Source organism: Archocentrus centrarchus, chromosome 20 (genome assembly GCF_007364275.1).
Source record: "Archocentrus centrarchus isolate MPI-CPG fArcCen1 chromosome 20, fArcCen1, whole genome shotgun sequence".
NCBI lineage: Eukaryota > Metazoa > Chordata > Actinopteri > Cichliformes > Cichlidae > Archocentrus > Archocentrus centrarchus.
Genome location: NC_044365.1, coordinates 2,092,201 through 2,113,222, shown reverse-complemented (window position 1 = coordinate 2,113,222; position 21,022 = coordinate 2,092,201). Strand labels below are relative to the sequence as shown.

The following is a 21,022-nucleotide window of genomic DNA, read 5'->3' as shown; positions in this document are numbered from 1 at the left end:
GAACAACTTTAGTTATCCTTTAATCTGACTTCCTGTTCAGTAAAACTAAATGAAGTAACCATTGAAACCTGCGCAGCGTTGTTCACATGGACGCATTTAAATAAAGTTAGAAGACACTGATGGACAATGAGTCGTCTAGTTTGAGTCATTCTGATCCAGATTTTACTGGATTTGAGTCGAGACTTACAGATCAGCTGAAGACTTCTGAAATGAGGGCTTGCTTGTGTGTTTGTCTGAGTCGCTGGTTCAGCTCTGCGTGTTTCAGTCGGCTCAGCAGATGTTTGCTGATAATCTCAGACTGTTCCCTCGCCGCCCCTATGTTTACTCCCAAACTGTCCCATGATGCAGCAGGAGAGGCGGCTGAGTTTCCACTTTGCTCTGCAGTTTGGAGACTGTGAGACGTTCAGATGTTTAGTGTACAGGTTACTGTGCAGCACTCCATCACACTCTGTGTGTTCCTGTAGGACCTGAGCATCTTCACCATGCCCTTCCTGGATGGAGACCCAGGACGAGCAGAGAAGGATGGCAGCAGTAAGGTAAAAGCACATTTTCTTCATTTTCTTTCACACCCACCCTGATTTGTTTTTTGTTTTTTAGAGTAGAGGCCAATCAGATCCAGATTCATGTGCAGCTGACCCAGTCCACAGGCAGAGGTTCTTAGAACAGTCCAGCCTAGAAGTAATAAATGCATGAATGAGCTTTTCAGCATCACTCTGAGAAAGGATGTTTCTAATTTTAGAAATATTACACAAATGCAAAAAAGCGGTCCTACATATTTGTTTAATATGTGCATTGAAGGACATATCCTGGTCAAAAATGACTCCAAGATTTCTCACAGTGTTACTGGAGGCCAAAGTAATGCCATCCAAAGTAAGTATCTGGTTAGACACCATGTTTCTAAGATTTGTGGGGCCGAGAACAAGAACTTCAGTTTGATCTGAATTTAGAAGCAGGAAATTAGAGGTCATCCAGGCCTTAATGTCTTTAAGACATTCCTGCAGTTTAACTAATTGATGTGTGTCATCTGGCTTCATTGATAGATAAAGCTGAGTATCATCTGCATAACAATGAAAATTGATGCAATGCTTTCTAATAATACTGCCTAAGGGAAGCATGTATAATGTAAAAATGACACCCTTCAGCCTCCTGGTAGTAAATTTTCAAAGACAAATAGAAATTAAACGTAAACATCAAATAATTCTAAAAACTGAATATTCCCGTTTCATCAGCGTCTCACTTTAAATGACCAAGCCGTGATTTTTGTGTCACTATTTCTTTCATATCTTTTGTCAGGGGTTCAAGATTTTAACTGTACTGACATGTTTCTTAGTGCATGCAGGAACATAAAAATAGGTCCTTCCAACCCCATAAGTTATTGTTACAAGTTATTTTACTAGACCTGAAAAAAGCTCTGTTTCCGGTGACTCTGCCGTTTGAGTTTCAGACCACCCCGATCATAATTTTTCACACTCACTTAAAAACACAGATTTTATATGTCGGGCAGCCACAAATGCTTAAATACATAAATCCATGTTTGCAAGGTCACCTCTGAAACACCTGTATGACCAGAATATAGTTTATTAAGGCTTAATGTATGAATGTTCTCTGAATCACCCGCACTGTCATAACACCGTACATGACCACACAGCAATTACACTTCAGTGCCTGTTTTTACACACACACAAACTCTCCTTATGTGTAACTGGTAACAAATAATAGAAAACTGAAACGTTAGATCTGAGCACCATCTGAGTCGGTCCTTTGAACCTCATCATGAGGCAAAAAGGGCAAAAAATTAAAAATGAAGCCGTTAGTGTGGAACAGCTTTTCACACGTCTGCTGATGAACTGTGCCTGAAAATCCACACAGCTACAGCAATCTGACAGCAGAAGGGTTATTACCATTATGAACAGTCACTGAATGCCGTCTGGGAAAAAGCTTCGACTGTCATTTTGTCAAAGACTGAAACAGATCCAAAGCTGCGTGTGAACGTTACACTGAGAAACCTGCCAAAGAAAAAAGCATAAACTGTACCGAGGCTGCCAGGAGGCTCTGACACTTCCTTACATTTTGGAAATTAATTAATAACTTGTCTAATAATAGTCTGTGCATAGAACTTCTTTTATGTGTGTTTAAAGCATAGCTAAGATCTCTGAATCTCTTATTAGCGATCAGATTAAGGATTTTCTATCTTAATCACCTTTTATCTAGAAAACTGCATAGTACAACCACTGCTGTTCTTAAGTATTTACTGATTATATTACTGCTACTGATAATAAATGTGTGTGAATGTGGATGGTATGTCATCAGCTCCAGGTACTGTAATTAAAAGAGTACCACAGGGGTCAGGATTAGGTCCTGTACTTTTTATTCTTTATATTAATAACATCACACAGAATATGGAGAGCGTGACAATACCATCTGTATGCTGATGACTGTGTTATTTATAGCTCTGCTCCTACTCAAGCAGAAACTTGCTCGAGTCCAGTCAGCATTTGACACATTCAAGAAAATCTTTATAGTCTGAAACTTGTTTTGAATGCAGATAAGATGAAACTTATGCTGTTCTCTAACAAGTCTAAATCTTAACCTCAGGCTCCTCCACAAATATTTACTGTGCAAAATGCTCAAAATGAATTGCATCTGAGTATAAAAATCTTGGTTTTGTTAGATAATTCTCTTTCTTTTATTCCACACATTCAATGTTTAGTTAAAAACTAAAATTAAAGCTGAGCTTTTATTTTAGAATCAAGTCTTGACTAGGCTTCCTGTGCTTGATTATAGTGGTGTTTTGTATATGCACGCTTCTTCTCAGAGTCTTCCTGTTTCACAGTTCATTGAGATTTACCAAAGCTCTTATGCATCATTGCTTACTTTAGGAGCGTGTTGGATGCCCCCCCCCCACACACACACACACACACATATTTGTAGACTCAGGCACTGGTGTGTTTTTATTTAGAAGTGTATTTGGGTCAGCTTGCTTCTCATCTACAGTTAGGACAGAGAAAGAACATGTGCTGCTCCACATATGTGGAATAAATACAAAAGAGCCTCAGACTGCAGGAACTGGTCTCTGTGAATGAGTTTAAGGAACTGTTAAATAAGATGTACACGACTGCACTAAATTGTAGATGTTTGTTATGATTTCATTCTTATATTTAGAATTATTTGGTGTCATTTTTATCCTATTTCCTTTGTGCTGCTTTTGTGTGTAACTCTGGAAACTGTGCTGTTGTCATCTTGGCCAGGTCGCTCATAAACAGAGGTTTTAATCTGAATATGTTTTACCAGGTTAAATAAAGGATGTAGCTCAGCTTCAGGTGAGAAGCCTGAATGACATCCTGAGTAAATATAAATGGACTAGTTCTTATATAGTGCTTTTCTACTCAGTCTGAGCACTCAAAGCACTTATACAACACGTTTTTTACATTTACCCATGCATACAAGCACTTCCATGTTTTTACTAAGCTAAGTTAATTAATTTAAATTAATTAACATTCACACACATTCATACTCCGACGGAACGGTCGGAGAGCAACTTGGGGTTAAGTATCTTGCCCAAGGATACATTGGCATGTAGCCTGGAGTAGCCAGGAATCGAACCGCTGACCTTCCGATCAGTAGGTGACCTGCTCTACCTACTGATGGCTGAAAGATCCTATGTGGCCTCCATATTGAACTACCATGTTCACATGATTTTCAGTAAAATTGACCTCTGACTCTCAAGCTTCAGGTCAGGGTTGCTAAAATTTTAACTCATGAGAGATTTTTAGTATTTTTAGTGGTATCAATTTGGAAATCCTACATTGCTCTCAAGTTCACGGTGTCCACGCCGCCACACTCATCCAGCAGCTGGTGACAATACCCCATCAGCTTTTTTTCAGGCTGAGAGGTAAAAAGTATTAGTCCCAGCACAGAATCAAACACTGTTCACTCCACACAGCTGTTTTCCAGCTGTTCCAGCAGAAATTATCCAGTTAGGAAGGTTTATGTTCACGACTTCCTCCTGTCCTGCAGGGGGAGCCTGTGTGCCACTCTGCCAGCCCCACCAGGAGCTTCTTCCATCGGGCTCCGTTCAGCCGACCCTCCAGCCCCCGCTCTGCCCCCGCCAGGACCTCCACCTCCAAAACAAGCCCCGGCTCCCCTAAAACCATTTTCCCCTACCAGCCCGCACCCCCGCAGCAGGACTCACCGCCTAAATCTCCACACAGGTAAACACACCTGAAGCACACACACTGTTTTATATTAAATGAATATGTATGGATGACAAAAGGTGCCCTGAAGGCCTCCATAGTTTAATTTTGGTTTTAAAGGGGACTCACATTACATGTGTGTGTGCGTGTGTCAGGCTGAGTTTCAGTGGGATCTTCAGGTCTGCCTCCAGGGATTCAAACCATCAACCTTCATCCTCCCCTGTCAGCATCAAACTGTTCACCCGCAAGAAAGACAAGAAAAGAGGTACAGTGTGTGTGTATGTGTGTGTGTGTGTGTGTGTGTGTGAGACAGAGAGAGCTGGTCAACACTGCCACCTGCTGTTCACACTGCAGTTTCTGAAGGTTCAGGCCTTCCTCACATCATCACAGACAGTTTTAAAAGATGGAGGAGATGCAGGTTGTGACCTCAGGTGTAAACCAGGGTTATAATAGTTTACATTATAGTTTAGTTTTTGTTAGTTTTCAGAGTGGTTTTGCTCGTTTTTATTAGTTTTAGTTTTTCATACTTTGTCAGGTGCAAGATTCAAGGTACTAGAGTGACTCTTGTGTGATAAAAACTGTTCACAGACAGCAGCACTACATGCTAAATGTGTGTAATATTAAGGACACACCTGAACATCAACAGGGAGAAACAAAGAAAAACATGAACTCCCAACCTCAATAAATTCTACAATAAATTCTACAATAAAGTTCAGCATCAGTGCAGCAGATTAACAACAGCTACATGTGGAGTTTGACAAAAACAAACTCTTTGAAGGAGTCAAAGGTCAAATCCAGCTGCATCCTGATGCTGAAGCTGCTTCTGTTTTGGAGCTAGCTTGCTCTAATTAGCCTTCAGGGTCTTTACGGTCTCTGTACACAATGAAGTGTCCGACCTCATGTCCGCATTTATGCTTGTGTAGCTGGTGTGTGTGTTAATTACCTTGTGGTCGTGGTGGTGTTGTATATGTGGTGCCAGCTGGGACTTTTTTTGGTCCTCGCTCTTTGTGCTCAGTTTTTTGGCTGCAAACATATTTGTTCCTGTTTTTCCACTTTCTTCATTCCTTCACGTCCATCCCGATAGTTTCAGCAGCTCCCTCCAGGAATTTGCTGACAGTTGTGAGTCCTTATATTGATGCTTTGATTATTAGTCCTGATTGTTATTCTCTCACTGATAAAGTAGCCGGAAACGCACAAGGACGCAACAGGTTCATCACAGCGTTGTGGGTTGCGTGGACTCAACAAGCAGTCACGTTTCCCCACAGGTGAACGTCAGGTTATGTCGTAGGATCAGAGCAGTTTCCTTGTGTGTTCTTCTCAGCTGGATGTTGGTGTTTTTTTCCTGACTGAGAAGTGTTCCTCACATTTTTCATCATCCACAACAAGACACGCATCTATCTGTGCTATCATAGTCAGAAACTCCATATGGGAGTCTGCTGCTTTCTCTGCAGAGCGCTGACATTACTTTGTGTACCAGCGCGGTGAGCGAGCACACACACACGCACACACACACACACACACACACACACACACACACACACACACACACACACACACACACACACACACACACACACACAGCTGCCTGACGGCGCTCCCAGCTTAAATTATTTCATATCAACCCACAAGGCTTAAAAAAAAACAAGTAAATGAAAGTCAGTTTATCGATAATTTCAGTTAGTTTTGTAAACTCACAATTCAGTTTGAATTAGTTATCATTTTTTCCTTTTAATTATAGTTTTCATTTATTTTAGTAAACGACAATGTTCTTTCAATTTCAGTTTTCATTATTTCGTTCATTTTCGTTAACTATAATAACCCTGGTGTAAACGCTGACTCGTGTGTGTGTGTGTGTGTGTGTGTGTGTGTGTGTGTGTGTGTGTGTGTGTGTGTGTGTGTGTGTGTGTGTGTGTGTGTCAGTGCAGCATCAGGACCTGGTCTGGATCTGTATTAGTTATTATATTAGTGCTGCTGAGCTGGATGGAGGGCTGACATCAGGCCAGTCTGGTTTCAGCAGTCGTGTTTTTGTTTTTGGACCTTGTGGATGTGCCTGCCTTTTATAACTGTGTCACACACATACACTCCCCAGATTACAAACAATGTGCTTAAAAAGCAAATGATGCAGAGAGGAACCAGAGTGATCCACACCAGGTTAGTGATTGGTGAAGTGATGTGGTCAGCTGGTCGTCCCCTGAACTTCATTTAGGAAACAAACCACTGAGCCTGCATCCAGGTGACTGATCATCATTCAACCCGCCTGCACGTCCCTGTGAGGCTTCCACCTGCTCTGACTGACAACAAGAGGTCACTGAGAAGAATCCAAAGTAGTTTTGAATAACTTTCTAATAAAGTCTGACTGAAGTATTTCAGTCCTGATACAATTTTAAGATGCTGAAACTTTTGGAGCTTGATATCCTGCCAACGTTGCAGCAGTGCTGCAGGTTTTAGTTGTTCAGACACCCTTCACTTAGAGCGTGGTGTGTCGTCTTTATATGGAAAGTAGCTTCCTGCTAATTTCTAACTCATAAAGCCTCATAAAACCTTCTTTTTCATCCATCCATTCGCCGGGTCACGGGGTCAGGAGCCTAAGCAGAGAAGCCCAGGCTTCCCTCTCCCCAGCCACCTCCTCCAGCTCATCCGGAGGGACCCCAAGGCGTTCCCAGGCCAGCCGAGAGATATAATCTCTCCAGCGTGTCCTGGGTCTACCACGGGGCCTCCTCCCGGTGGGACATGCCCGGAACACCTCACCCAAGAGGCGGCCAGGAGGCATCCTAATCAGATGCCCGAGCCACCTCAACCGGCTCCTTTCGATGTGGAGGAGCAGCGGCTCTACTCTGAGCCTCTCCCGGATGGCCTTCTTTTTCGTGCATGTTAAACTTTGTTGTAACAGAACAGCTGCACTGATCCTTTGATCGCAGCACAAAGAATTTGGACTGTTTCTGAGTGTTTGGTTGATTTTGGGAACTGAAGCAGCTTTGGGAACATAAACACCATCAGACCAAAGAAGAGGATGCTCCTGCCTCCTGTTTTCACATGACTGTGAAATCTGAAAGAGCTGCTCAGAGCTTTCCAAAGTGTGTTTTTCCTACACAGGGGCTTCTCAGCCTGTCAGACACAGCTCAGGGATGAAAAAATTAAACGTGCACATACAGGCAGCAAGGCATCAGAGCGCCTTCAGTCACTTCCTGCAGACATGAAACAGTAAACTGGGATGGTTCCCAGGATGGAGAGACGGTCCCCACAAAACAACAAAATAAACAGGTCTGTGACCCCATAATGTCAGTAATACAAGCATGCATACACACACACACACACACACACACACACACACACACACTGCAAACGTAATTATCCCCATTTTGTGTCAGCAATGAGTCAGACAGTACAAGGTCTCTGCATGTCCTTGCACACACACGCACACGCACGCACACACAGAGTCTCTGGGCAGATTATCTGTGTTTTCAGACGTTCTGTTTGATCTGTAATAAAGTCACCTAAAAAAAACTTTCAGGGCCGAACAGGAAGGATATGTAAAACACACACACACATATGCACACACACATATGCACACACGCACACGCGCACACACGCACACGCGCACACACACGCGCGCGCACACACACACACACACAGCCTCCTAAGTGAAGCATTCAGCACTGAACCGTGAGCATGCCACCTGCTTTGTGTCCTGCTGTTGCAGCTCACACTGTTAGCGCCATCTTGTGGTTACTATATCTGCTCCAGTCTGCATGCCAAAGTATCCTTGGGCGGAGACTGAAGCCTGAGCTGCTGTTGTTAATCGGAGTTAAAGATTAGGTACTCAGTACAGTAGAAAAGTGCTGAAGAGGACCAAGGAAGGATCAAAGGAGCTAAATCCAGTTCTTCAGTCCAGGCATGGACACCGTCAGCTAAAGCAAACACCTCACAATGTCCTACATGGAAAACCGTGAACGGCTTGAAATCTTGACTAAGACCGCGAGACAGTCTAGCAGCCTGATTGGCCAACTGAACACAGGTGTGGCACAGAAGGAGCGAGAAACAGAAAATAAAGGAGAGCCGGCCTGCAGAACCTGGCAGCTTCAGCGTGAGCAGAGCCCTCATTTCTCTGCATCATCTCCGTCCTGATGTTTGAATCCACTGCACGGCCTCACAGACAGGAGCTGAGCCTCAGTCACATTTATGGAGGCCTCGCTCCTGTCAGCCGTTATGAATACGTGCAGCCTGGAAGCAATTTGTTTTACGGAAATTAAAAATCAATTCAGACTCTATTAGTGGGACCAAATCAGCTTAGCTGCTGCTGCTGTTATTAACACACACACTCAGCGCCTCGTCGCCCCTCCCGCTTAAATTTCCAGAGCTGAACTTGGCATCTCTTCAGTTTGGGAATTTGGCAGCTCGCTCTCACACTCACATGTGTATCCATGCCTTCAGAGGACACTGCATCGACTCCAGCCTGAAACAGAGCCGTGACCCAAACTTTAAAAAAAGGCTTCTTCTTAAAAAGAGACTTTTTTAGCCCACAGGGAAAACATTTTATCATGTGACAGTCCACACAGATTTAGGTCCCCTCTGCAGGGGTAACATGCCTGCATCCTCGCTAATGCCCAGCAGGGGGCGACTCCTCTGCAGTCTGATTGTATAGAGGTCTGTGAGCCTCCTGCTCAGCTGATCTGATGACTTCCGCTGCACTGATACTCAGCTGTACAGTGTACAGGTGGGCAGCATCACATGACACTGGTTCACTGGTCGGACCTCGTCCTGTCAATCAAAGAGAACTTTCCAGGCTCCGGTTGCCTCGGTAACCCTCTAATGTATTTACCAGCCTATCAGAAGCACCCTTCACTCTCATTGGTGCTCGCCTCCGAGATGAAAGGAAGTCAACCTGGGACCCGCCCACTTTGCATCGTCAGCTTTGTCACGTGAAGTCTCTGACTGTCTGTGACTTCCTGGGGTCATCAGGTCACTGAGTCACTTCCTGTGTGGATGCATCTTTAGAAGGTGTGGGTGTTGTCGAGGTTACTCTGAGCTCCTGTAAAGTCTGTTTGGAGGAGTTTTTGGTATTTCTGACCCGGTTTAAGTGCCGTGTGACTGCAGCCATCGGTGGTCCTGGTTTCAGCTCCTGAGGATGGAGCTCCCTCTCAGACGGAGCAGAAACCTGCTGCTGCCGGACGCTCTGTGGTTCAGAACTACCCGTGAGCCTCTGGGCCTCCACGCCAACAGCTGATACGTGTTTTTGCTGGAGTCCTGCTGCTGTGTAAGTAAACAGTGACCTGATATTAGAAAGCTGCTGCTTTATCATCTGCTCATAATCCCTGTAACTGTGATCCTTTAATAAACCGAGCGGAGCACATCAGGTCCAGATGGAGCAGAGAGCTTTTGTTTCCGTCACCCTCACACACACACACACACACACACACACTCAGGTACACTGTAAAAACCTTCATGTTCTCCGCTCATGTTCACCACCAGAAACCAGCCAAGTGCTTGTTCCCACGCTGCAGGACGCACAAACATCAGCAGCTCTCCTCCGCCCGCCCGCACCAATCTGCAGCGTCATCGTAGCTCTCTGATTCTTCGAACTCAGCTTTCCACCTGAAACATTCACACATCAGTTCAGATGTAACGCTTCAGCTCATACTCGCAGCTTCTTCTGCTGCTGTAAACGTGTTGCACAAACATCATCAGGAGGAAGAAGGAAGAAGCAGGATTCCTTCAGCATCAGCATTTTAACAGAGACAGCAGCTCGCTGCCTTTAAAGGGACTGAATGCTTCATGTTTCTGACCTTACAGGCAGTTTTGAATCAACTCGGTGTGAACATGTTTTCATCACGTTCACACCGAGCTGAGTCAAAACTGCAGCAGAAGGAGAAAAGCTGAAGATTCACTTTGAGGCCGCAGAGACGTGGGATAGAAGAAGAAGAGGTACAGCGAGCCTCCTCCTCCTCCTCATTCAGACAGGATCAGCCTGACTTTACCTCCAAAATGTTTTTCAGTGCAGGCAGCAGAGGGAGGCGTGCCTAACACACACACACACACACAAAGTGAGCACTGATACTCTGCAGGGCTCAAACACTCTGAGGACTGCTGCTGGACAGGCACGTCTGTCCTCCAAACACTTTCCCTTGCTTTACCGTCTGCCTGTTTACCTGTCTGCCTGTGCACCTGTCTGCCTGTGCACCTGTCTGCCTGTACCTGAGAACGGCGCTGGGATTACGACTTGTTGTGGATTTTAATTTCCTGTTTAAAGAAGGCTTTTGATGGCTGCAGTTTCTCCTCCTCCTTCAGCTCTGCAGCTTTGGGCTCAAATCTGTAAGAAAAGACTTCAAACCTAAGGATTCTACATCAGCCAATCAGAAGGCAGCGTCTGTCCTCAGGGCTCAGGATTGGCTCACGGCTGCGTGTTTTTATTTAAGCTCTGTAAAGTTTGTGCAGTTGAAATTTATCTCGCTTATTTTTGTTTGATTACTTTCAAAGTAAATTTTATTGATTTCATTTAAGCTTCATTTTAAATTTAGAATTCCACATTTTCCCGATCTTGGAATAAATATGTGAATTTCTATATTTAATTATATTACACTAAAACTTTAACTGAATTCATTTCAATCGGAACTTGATTCTATGACTTTATAAATTGATCACTTAGTCTTTAATCTTTTCAGTAGTTCATAAAGATTTATTTAAAGTTTATTTCTCTCACTAGTTTGTGTTTTATTATTTTTTTATTTGAGTTATTGTGAATGAGCTGATTTGATGGCGATGAGACGCCTGAGCAGCCTGGTGCTGAGGAAGTGGAAGGAGAAAGAGAGGTGGACGGGGAGGAGGAGGAGTGAACCGTATGCAGGAGGAGAGGAAGATGACGAGGAGGAAGAGGAGGAGGAGGAGAGGAAGATGGAGAGGAGAGACAGACAGACGCACCGATGGATGATGAGGAGGAAGTCTGAACCGTGTGGACCGATGGAGGGAGAGGAAAAGATGGAGGAGAAGAAGAAGAGCGACGGGCGGAAAGAACGCAGGAAGTCTGAACCCAGCGTGGAGGAAGGAGTCAGGAAGGAGAGGAAGAGGATGGAGACAAGCAGAGGGAGGGAAAGGAGGAAGTCAACATCATGGTTAATGGTGGAGGACCGAGCAGCAGGACAGGTGGACAGAAAGAAGCTGAGGCGGCGGTCGGAGCCCTGCAGCGTCCTGCACGTCCAGCTGCTTCCTCTGTCCAGCAGGAAGAGGAGGGAGCTGCTGCAGAGGCGGATGGGCCGCCGCACCTCCTGCAGCGAGGAGGAGGAGCATCACCTGAGCAGAGGGAGGTCAGACCCCACCGGCCCGCTCGACCACAGTAAGCAAAAAGATGACAGGAAGGTTTGATCTGCTTTTAGCAGTGCAGCAATCTCTCCTTCGAGGGCGTCTCCTGGTGCCCCTCTGCACCTCCTCCAGGGTGTCACTCGTTTCTCTGCAGTGTGTGTTTTATCTGCTGCAGTGGGTCAGCGAGGAGTTTGTGTTCAGGTCATTTCTGCTGCATGCTCTCAGAAAGCTCAGGACAATCTCAGGCTGTGAATATTAAAGCGCCTGGTCCTGGTCGTGGCTTCCACACTGGAAGCTGTGGGTTCAGTTTGGGGTGGGGGGAGTCTGCAGACCGAGCTCTCAGATCCAGCCAGCGTGAAGTCGATGTTCCTCTCTGGTTTCTGGGGTTATCTAAAAAAGCATCATGAGTAGAAATCAGTCCTGAGCTGCACGAGCAGACGTCCTCGAAGGGGAGACGGGCACATTTAGATCAGGTATGATTTGTAAGCTTGGTGGCAAAGAAACAAGCCAAAACTTCACAACAAGCACCCAGCAGCTCCAAAAAAGTAATCTGTTACAGTAGTACTCTTTCCTGCTATAAAAACTAATGCATTACTGTACTTACTCCCTCCCTGCAGAAATGCTTTACATTACTCTTTGATTTTTGCACTTGGAACCTTGGAGCTGACGTGGCTTTGAGGAGCCTGTTTAGGATTTAGCTCAGAGCTGGCAGCAGAGATGAGACAAACAGAGGCTCCTCAGATAAACGTTGTTCTTACAGCGGTTCTTCTGCAGCAGGTCAGAGTTATCATCTGTTTGCTGCTTCTGAAGAGCGTTGACGTCGTGTTGGCTGTGGTGGATTGTTTCACATTCTTGTGCCGGTCTCATCTCCTCCATCTGCTAAAGCAGCTGAACCCAACACTGGTCACATGTAGCAGGACACCGGGGGGGACTTAAACTTTACCTGAACCCGAGTCCAGAAAAATACAAAGTACTGCAACATCCATAACAGGAAATGATCAACAGTAATATTAGGCATGAAGATCTATAAGATCTGACAAAGGAAGCAAAACTGTGCAGTGCGCTTCATTCCAGGTGGAAGCACAACCTGTAGGTACCTACATGTACCCGTCACAGAGCTCCAATAGCTAACTCAGCTCCATAGGGCACCTGTGGTGCCCATCCGGTTCAGGATTTCACCCACAACAAGCACCAACCATCTTGAGTCTGCAGCCACCTCAGCAAAGGGGTGCAAACCATGGTCCATTCAGACTCAGTGTCCCTGAGTGGGAGCTTTCCAGCACACCCTCACTATACGTTTGGGTATGCCAGGTCTGTCCATCGTCCTCCCCCACCACCTGATCCGAATCACCAATAGGTCACAGATCAGCTCCTCTCCTCACCTGAGAGTCCAGAGCATACGGCCGCAGATCTAAAGATAGGATTACACTTATGAATGTCCTCATGCTTGAACATGGTGTTTGTTATGGACAAACTGTGGTTTGCACAGAGGTCCAATAACAGAACACCACTTCCTCCCAATCACACTCCTCCTGGTCTCACTGTCATTGTCCACATCAGCATTGAAGTCAGTTAAGGATGATGGAGTCCCAGGATGGGGCACCTTTCACTTCCCCACTCAGGAACCCCAAGAAGGCGGGGTTTTCTGAACGGTCCTTCAGTGCATAAGAGCAAACAGTCAGAACCCGTCCCCCTACCTGAAGGTGCAGAGAATGAACCCTCGCATCCACTGGTACACCCACCCCTGCTGTCTCAGCAGGGGCAGCTCCAAAGCCCGACTATATCTAACATCCTCAAGCACCAGCTCAGGCCCCTCCATTAGGTCCTGGTACCAGGTACTTTTTTAGTACCCACTCAGCCCAGGTTTCAAGCGATCCGGAAATGTGACGTTGAGCACAGCACACCACCAATTGGCCAGGGAGTGTCGTCACTAGATGAGCCATGAGAGCGACTCCTTCACCAGAATCAAACACACCATTTTCAAGACCCAACAGTGACAAGCCAACACTGAGGTCCAACAATGAGAAACCAACGTCTCTGAGCTCAGTGGCAGAGGAGAACTGAGAACATGGATGGTTCGATGGTTCGAGCGAAGGGGTCGATGTAGTGCCCGACCTCCTCTGGGAAACTGTCAGGCTGAACCTCAGTTTAGAAAAGTTGTATAAATAGTTTTAAACAGAAACACTAAAAAGTGAATTAACTTTAAAAAATGGAGAAAAGAAGTGAGAAAGAAAGAGACGATTTCCAGCAAACTTACCTGCCGACTGTTACACACTGACAGCATCAAACTTCCTCTCTCACTTCCTGTCATATCTCCTGATCCTGAGCTGGCTGTTCATATTAAACCCAAGTTTTTAATAATGAGTCCAGCATATGCACAATAACCTCTGTGAGCCCAAAGGCTGCTCTAAACACTCAGGATCTGCCCTGGATCTGTAACAGGAAACAAACCAGAAGTTAAAACATAGAAAGAAAATGAAATAATAATACGAGGGGTGGTCCAGTAAAAGTAATAAAACCATATAAACCATTTAAGAAAAGGCCAGTAAAGACGGGATTTCAGGTGCTTTCACAGTCCTGTAGACACACAGAGGGCTGATGGGTAATGCGACACAGGTGGGAGCAGGGAGGGGCGTCAAGAGGCAGGAAGTAAAAGATGCTCAAGGTGAAGCAAAGAAAGCAGCGAGCTTCATTTCTCAGCTCCAGTCCAACAGACAAAACCAGAGAAAACAAGGAGGGACCTACACCCCCCCTGAAGACCCCACCAACCAGCAATAACACACCACACCACCTTTCTGCCAGCCATCAGACTGAAGCAGTCTGGTAGCTCCTCGGTGACGTTACCTGCAGGGCTTTCTGAGCACCTTCATGACTTCAGGTGAATGTGAGGTTAACCAGGCCCACATAATCTCTGCTCAGGTCTTTTGTTGAGCCCTTTGTGTGCACTTGATTTGTGTGTGTGTGTGTGTGTGTGTGTGTGTGTGTAACCTGGGAGTGCAGGAACAAAGAAAAGGCTGGAAAACAAACCTAATCCTGTTATCGCCGCTCCAGGTCCGACTCAGCGTGCGTCACTGCACCGCGGAGCTTCTCACCGAACCTGAGCCTGTAATCAGTGTTTGTGCGATCAGACTGATAGTGTCGCTGCACCGTGACCTCACCGTGGTTCAGTGCGAGGGGGCCTGACACGCTGCCACACACACAGTCATTACAACTTTATTTGTACGGCACACAGTCACAGAGGGAGCCACACACTGGAGCAGACAGATTCAGCACAGAGACGGTCATCAGTGATTTACTGACGTACAGCCTGAGTAATAAATCATCATGAAGCAGCAGCAGGCACGACAGACTAACAGTGCAGCAGGTAAGGCGGACACTGTGAGCCAATCAGCATCCCTCCTTTCTGACACCTGGAATAAGGGAACTCCAGCATGCACCGACCCGGTCACTGAGTCCATAAACTCACCAGAGCAGTGCTTACCGGGGTCAGGCTGACAGGTGCTGACTACTATAGGACTGGGGGGCTTCTGTAATGACAGCCATCGCCCCCTGCTGGCTGCAGGCTTAAGGACGCTTGTTTCAGGTGAAGAAAACAACTTAGATTTAGAGATGATAACTGAAAGACAGATTTTCAGAAAGCTTTCTTTATACATCTGTGGTTACAACATGAACCTAAACAACGCTCACATCCTCACAGTGCATTATGGGACATGAAGTTTGCAATTATTTGGGCCTGAGAGGGTTCAGAGTCATCCTGCTCCACTTCCACTCGAGTCACAGAAGAAGGAAATGTTTTTGGGAAGTTTGGTTTGTTTAATTTATGCAGTTTGAGTTCAGAGCCTGAGACATGCAGAGAAATCCCCTCAGTGAGGCCTGCAGTGTGTGTGTGTGTGTGTGTGTCTAATCTGTTAAAGTGCCTGTCACTTTTTGTTCCCCCAGCACACTGTGTAGAGTTTCCTATTAGCAGATTGCTGTGTGTCAGAGAGGGAAGTACAAGCTAACCTACATTATTAAACACACACAGAGTACTTACTGTTCTCTGCTGCTTTGTTGCCAACATCCTTCACATTTTTCTGACGTTGTCCACAAACAGACGTGACCTGGCAGCAGCAGACAGGCACAGATAAGGGGGGGGGGCTGCATTGCTCTCCTTTGTTTCCTCACTGGAGCTGAAGGCCTCCATTACAGCAGACCTGCAGAGCTCCACCAGAGCAGCTCTGCACCATTCACAGCTCAGAATAATCCTCGGTGCAGGCCCTCGCTTGGGCTGGTCTGTAACAAGCTCCTCCCCTTTTAAACCAGCTTTCTTGTGACTGGCCCAACTCTGGAAGCCTAACGAGGGGCAGCACTCATTCTAAAAACCAACATTTCTGGTAATTAATGTGAAATAAATATTCCTCAGATCTCTGACAGCCAGCCAACCTTTAAAAAAGAAGAACCAGAACCTGCAGTTACACTACCATCCACAAGAGGCTCCACCACAGACTCTGACATCTTTATGGATGCACTATATTACCAAAAATATTCACCCACTCACACACAAACCTGAGTAACATCCATCCTTAAACCAGAGGGTTTAATATGATGTGGGCCCACCCTTTGCAGCTATAACAGCTTCAGCTCTTCTGGGAAGTCTTTCCACAGGTTTAGGAGTGTTTATGGGAATTTCTGACCATTCTTCCAGAAGCACATCTGTGAGGTCAGACACTGATGTTGGAGAGAAGGCCTGGCTCACAGTCTCCGCTCTAATCCATCCCAAAGGTGTTCTATCAGGCTGAGGTCAGGTCTCTGTGCAGGCCAGTCAAGTTCTTCCACACCAAACTGGCTCATCCATGTCTTTATGGAGCTGCTTTGTGCACTGGTGTGCAGTCATGTTGGAACAGGAAGGGGCCATCCCCAAACTGATCCCACACAGTTGGAGCATCAAATTGTCCCAAATGTCTTGGTATGCTGAAGCATTAAGAGTTCCTTTGACTGGAACTAAGGGGCTGCTCGGCCATGGAAACCCATCCATGAAGCTCTCTGCACTGGTCTTCAGCTAATCTGAAGGTTGGAGGTCTGTAGTGACTGACTCTGCAGAAAGCTGGTGACCTCTGTGCACTATGACCCTCCACTGACCCCACTCTGTGATTTTACGTGTCCTCCCACTTCATGGCTGAATCGTTCCCAATCGCTTTCACTTCATTATAATCCCACTAACAGCTGACTGTGGAATATTTAGCAGTGAGGAAGCTTCAGGCCTGGACTGTCTGCACAGGTATCATCCCATCATGATACCAGCAGCACTTCCATGTCAGAGGGAGGAGTGGGAAACGCTGCAGTGCAGCACTGGGAGGGTGTGTTTGCTCTATGATGGGAGCAGAGTGTGTATGAAGGTGCTAACTGCAGACTTCGGCCTATCTGGTCAAACCTTTGGATTTTCTTACACAATCATAAAATAAATATGGTGCAGAGGTCTCTGCAAGCCAGAACTGACTGACTGTCCTAGTGACATCAGTTAAACAGTGTGTAATTAAAGCGCACACCCCTCCTTGATGATGAGCTACAGCTTCATGTCAAAGTTCAGTAAGCCCATCAACAGCCCCCACTATCTCCCTCCAGAACACAAAACTGTAGCACATCTACACACGATGAGTTACAAAAGGAACAAAAGAAACAGCAAACGACCTCTGACCTCATTTCCTCAAACTCGGCCAGCAGCCAGGGGCCATAAAACCTAGAATTCCAGCTTCAGGATGTAGTTTGATTTGATTTGATGGGAACAGTGCACATTAATAAACAATCTGTAAATGTGCCAGAACCAGCCAGAAGGCTATTTTTCATCCTGAGGTTGGCACTCGCTCAGGGAAAGTGATGCACCTGGATTCACTGAAAGCTTTAGTTCAGTTTCACTGAATGTGAGCTTTTTAGAACACAGCTCTCCACAATAAGAGCACAGGAGGCTTTTACTGCACCGGTCTCAGACTGGGCCGAACTGGGCCATTAAACTACAGAGTTTAACGGCCCAGTCTGAGCAGTGCCGTGAAAGGCTCAGTTATTTCTGCTCCAACACTTTATCACCTGCTGCTGTGTGTGTGTGTGTGTGTGTGTGTGTGTGTGTGTGTGTGTGTGTGTGTGTGTGTGTGTGTGTGTGTGTGTGTGTGTGATCTTCAGCTGTCACAGCGGACTGATGTCCTTCGTCCCTGATAAATATAGGCGGAGGGGGGCGTGGTTTAAAGTCAGGAACACGCCTCACGCAGTGACCCTGAGCTTCCTGCAGGAGGCGTCGTCTCCTCAGTTATTCCTCAAGCTTCAGACTCACTGACTGTTCTCCTGTTTAAATCTCTCCCACCTTTCCTTTCCCCTGCTGTCATCCTGCTCCTCCGCCCTGCTCCACCCTTCTCCTCCTTCCTTTGCTCTTTTCTTCTCCTTCCACACTCCTCACCTCCTTCTCCTTACTTCACCTCCCATTCTTCTTCTTCTTCTTGCTCTCCTCATCCTACTCTCTCCTTCTTTTCCTCCTCCTTCCCCTCCTCCCAGCCCACAGCCTGTCCTCCCCTCCCCCTCCTGCTGCTCCTCCCGTCTCTCGTCAGGAGGAGGTGAACGTTTTCCGTCTGGAGACGTACCTGACGGAGCCGAGGCGTCCGGAGACCAGGAGGCTGCGCTCCTTCTCCTCGCCCCCCGACACCGGCCAGCGAGCCTCTCCGTTCTCCTCCTCATCCTTCACCTTCTTCTCCTCCTCATCCTGCTGCCAGCCGCCTCCACCGGCCCCGCCTCCAGTGGCATCTCTTCCTGCTGCTGCTGGGATGCTGGTGAGTGCGGAGCGTGTATTGATCCTCCATGTTTGTTGGCAGCTGGAGTTCAGCTGGTGCGGGTGCTGCTGCCCTACAAACAGGCGCCACCCTGAGACTAAAGTATTAATTTATTGATTCAAGTATGACACACTTTTGATCAGAAACTAAAGAAACGGGGGAAATGTTCCAAAATCCCGAGCGCTGACTCTCATCGGCTCTGCTCGGCTGTTTCCGGCCTGCTCCGGCTCTGATCGGCTGTTTCCGGCAGCCGAGCGCGGTGACGCTGAAACGCAGTCAAGTTCGCGCCGACAGTGAAGTGGGACAGGAAGCTGTACTACCAAAGTAAGAAAATAAATTTGAAACAAAATAGATGAAGCTGGATGTGCCGGGCTGGAGCCATATATTTGTCAACTTTTTGTTCAAATTTAATATATTTACAACAGAAATATACTAAAAATGTATTTTTTTTTAAAAATTGTATAAAACCTTTATTTTACCAGGTAAAATGATTGAGAACCAGTTCTCATTTACAAACATGATTATGAGACTACAGGAAACTGGACTGCGGGAAAAGGAGCTGGTTCCATTTTATTGCAACTATAAAAGAAAGCAAAGCAGCCTGTAAACCATTTAATTAAAGCCGAAAACATCCAAATGCTGTTAAAGTTTTGGTAATCGCGATAAAAAAAATTTAATGGAGCAGTCTTCCATTATCTGTTCTTTTTCCTGTCCCTGTTGACCATTTATAGACAAATCTGACACCCCAGATTGTTTAAATCGGTAAAAAGTGAATTGATCTCGTCTAAAATGTCAGAGCTTCAAAATTTTAATCGCACGCTTTTATTATGAAATCATGCACCGGAAGAGCAGCCTGTTAGCTCCGTTAGCTTGTCTGCCGCTGCGGCTCCGGAGGACACGGCGGCTGCATCAACCTGAACCGACACAAGACGGCCGATTACCGGTGCAGCGGGTTCTCTGGGATGAAGCCGTGAATTGTGCACTGATTCCCGGATAAAAACCCAGAGGAAGAACCCAGCGGAGAACCGGGACTCGGAGCGGAGGAGGAGAAAAGACGTGTTTAATGAACGGCGACTGTCGGGTAGGCGCTAACGTCATGTTTGTGTCACCGGTGATTAATCCGCGGCAGAAGCGCGTTCTGAAATCAGCGAGTTTCACGCAAACGCCGCCGCCGTTTCATTTCTGAGACACCGGGGATGCTGGCACTCCACCGCGGCCGTGACGACGCGCGACTCCGACGATCGGCTGCCGCCACATCACCGGAGGCGTGAATAACACGGGGGCATGGTCACCTGCTCCGTTACAGCGCAGGCCCCTCCACGTCCGTCAGCAGCGCGGCATATTCCTTTATTAAATAAACAGCATAAAACTCACTTTACAACCGTCTCCAGATACTTCAGGTAATACTCACCTGGCAGCTGCAGGTGTACCCTTAGTAATAAACGATGATGTCATGTTAGAAAATAATCCAATCAGCAGCTGCCCTGTTAAAGGTACAGTTTGTAGTTACCCTCTGCAGCCTGTATTTCATCCTCTCGCCAGCAGGGGGTACATTTTAGCTGAAGCTTTACTTTTCATTTCTGCAGGTGTGCACTTAAAGCCTTTTTCCTGTCCCTGCCTTTCACAGTAAAAGCTTGTAACAGCAGTAGAAAATTGCTCTAGCTGGATGGTGCACAGCCCGGCCCCAGTTTAACTTTAGTTATATCTCTTGAGCACCGCAGCAGACGTCTGGGACATAAAGTCTAAGCTCGCACCGACCAGCTGAAGATGGGCGGAGGAGGAACAGGTTACCATGCCTTCAGAGGGTGAAGTCCTACCGTTTCCTGTTTCCCTCCAAAGGCACAGCTGATCCGTAATCCAGCTGCTCTCAAACACTGTCAATCATTCGGATCCTCGTGACCTCAGGAGGATCCCAGCTGACCCAGCAGGACATTCATTTTTCCCTAAAGGAAAAATATTTTAGTGTTTTGTTGAACAGACAGTGTGAACTGTGGTGCTGCTCAGGTGTGATCTTGTCAGGTGTGTGTGTCGGTAAACAGAGCTGCTTTAACCTGCAGATGGAGAACAAAGATCAGCGAGCAAATGAAAACAAACTGCAGAAACCTTCATTTTGACCTCTGCTGACCTCTCTGTTGTGTCGTTGTCTGCAGGCGGAGGTTGCAGACGGCATGTCAGAGCAGCCGGACCCCGATGATGTCGGTAAGACCCTGAGCTGAGGTGAGGTGTCTGCTGCCCTGTATCATTAATCTGTGAGGCAGAAAGCTGCCTGATTGTGGATCACAGTCAGCATCTCCCAGCACGTCCAGCTGACACTGTTGGTGCATCCAGAGGAGGAAAACTAGAAACAAACAGCCTGTCCCCGATGACCTCTGAATCTGAACTTTAATGGCTTATCGGTGACTTTCGTCATGAAGCACGAGGGGAAAGACGAGCTTTAGGTCGACTGCAGCTTGTTTCCTGCCTTTGGCTCCTTCAGATGTGCTGTGCAGGCGCGAAGAGAAGCTTGCAGAACAGCATTTTAGGACATCAGAGCACCAAACATAAGTTCAGAGTCCTGCCTGCTGTTCAGCTCACTGTTACTCTCTGCACGGGCACGTAGGCGGCCTGTTTGTGTCCAAGATAATCCGTCCACACAGGAGGCAGGGATTAAAGTGGCAGCAACACTTCAACATTCAGTTAGCAGTGAAAATGTCCTCCATACAGCCAATTAGAGCATCACACACAGATACCTGCTGATTACTAACA

General features: G+C 46.6%; 1 protein-coding gene across 5 annotated transcripts in view; it reads left to right on the top strand.

Moving 5' to 3' along the window:
• LOC115799119 (5'-AMP-activated protein kinase subunit gamma-2-like) overlaps positions 1 to 21,022 on the top strand; it is a 38,859-nt gene that overhangs the window by 5,743 nt on the left and 12,094 nt on the right. For 2 of the 5 annotated variants that reach the window (XM_030756107.1, XM_030756106.1), the window contains 5 exons: positions 465 to 536; positions 4,018 to 4,211; positions 4,349 to 4,458; positions 18,006 to 18,277; positions 20,428 to 20,476. In XM_030756107.1, the coding sequence (XP_030611967.1) occupies positions 465 to 536; positions 4,018 to 4,211; positions 4,349 to 4,458; positions 18,006 to 18,277; positions 20,428 to 20,476 (697 nt within the window). Of the gene's footprint in view, positions 1 to 464; positions 537 to 4,017; positions 4,212 to 4,348; positions 4,459 to 10,629; positions 11,521 to 18,005; positions 18,278 to 19,166; positions 19,359 to 19,622; positions 19,678 to 20,427; positions 20,477 to 21,022 lie in introns of those variants that run through there. The other 3 variants (XM_030756105.1, XM_030756108.1, XM_030756109.1) reach the window with 3 other exon arrangements.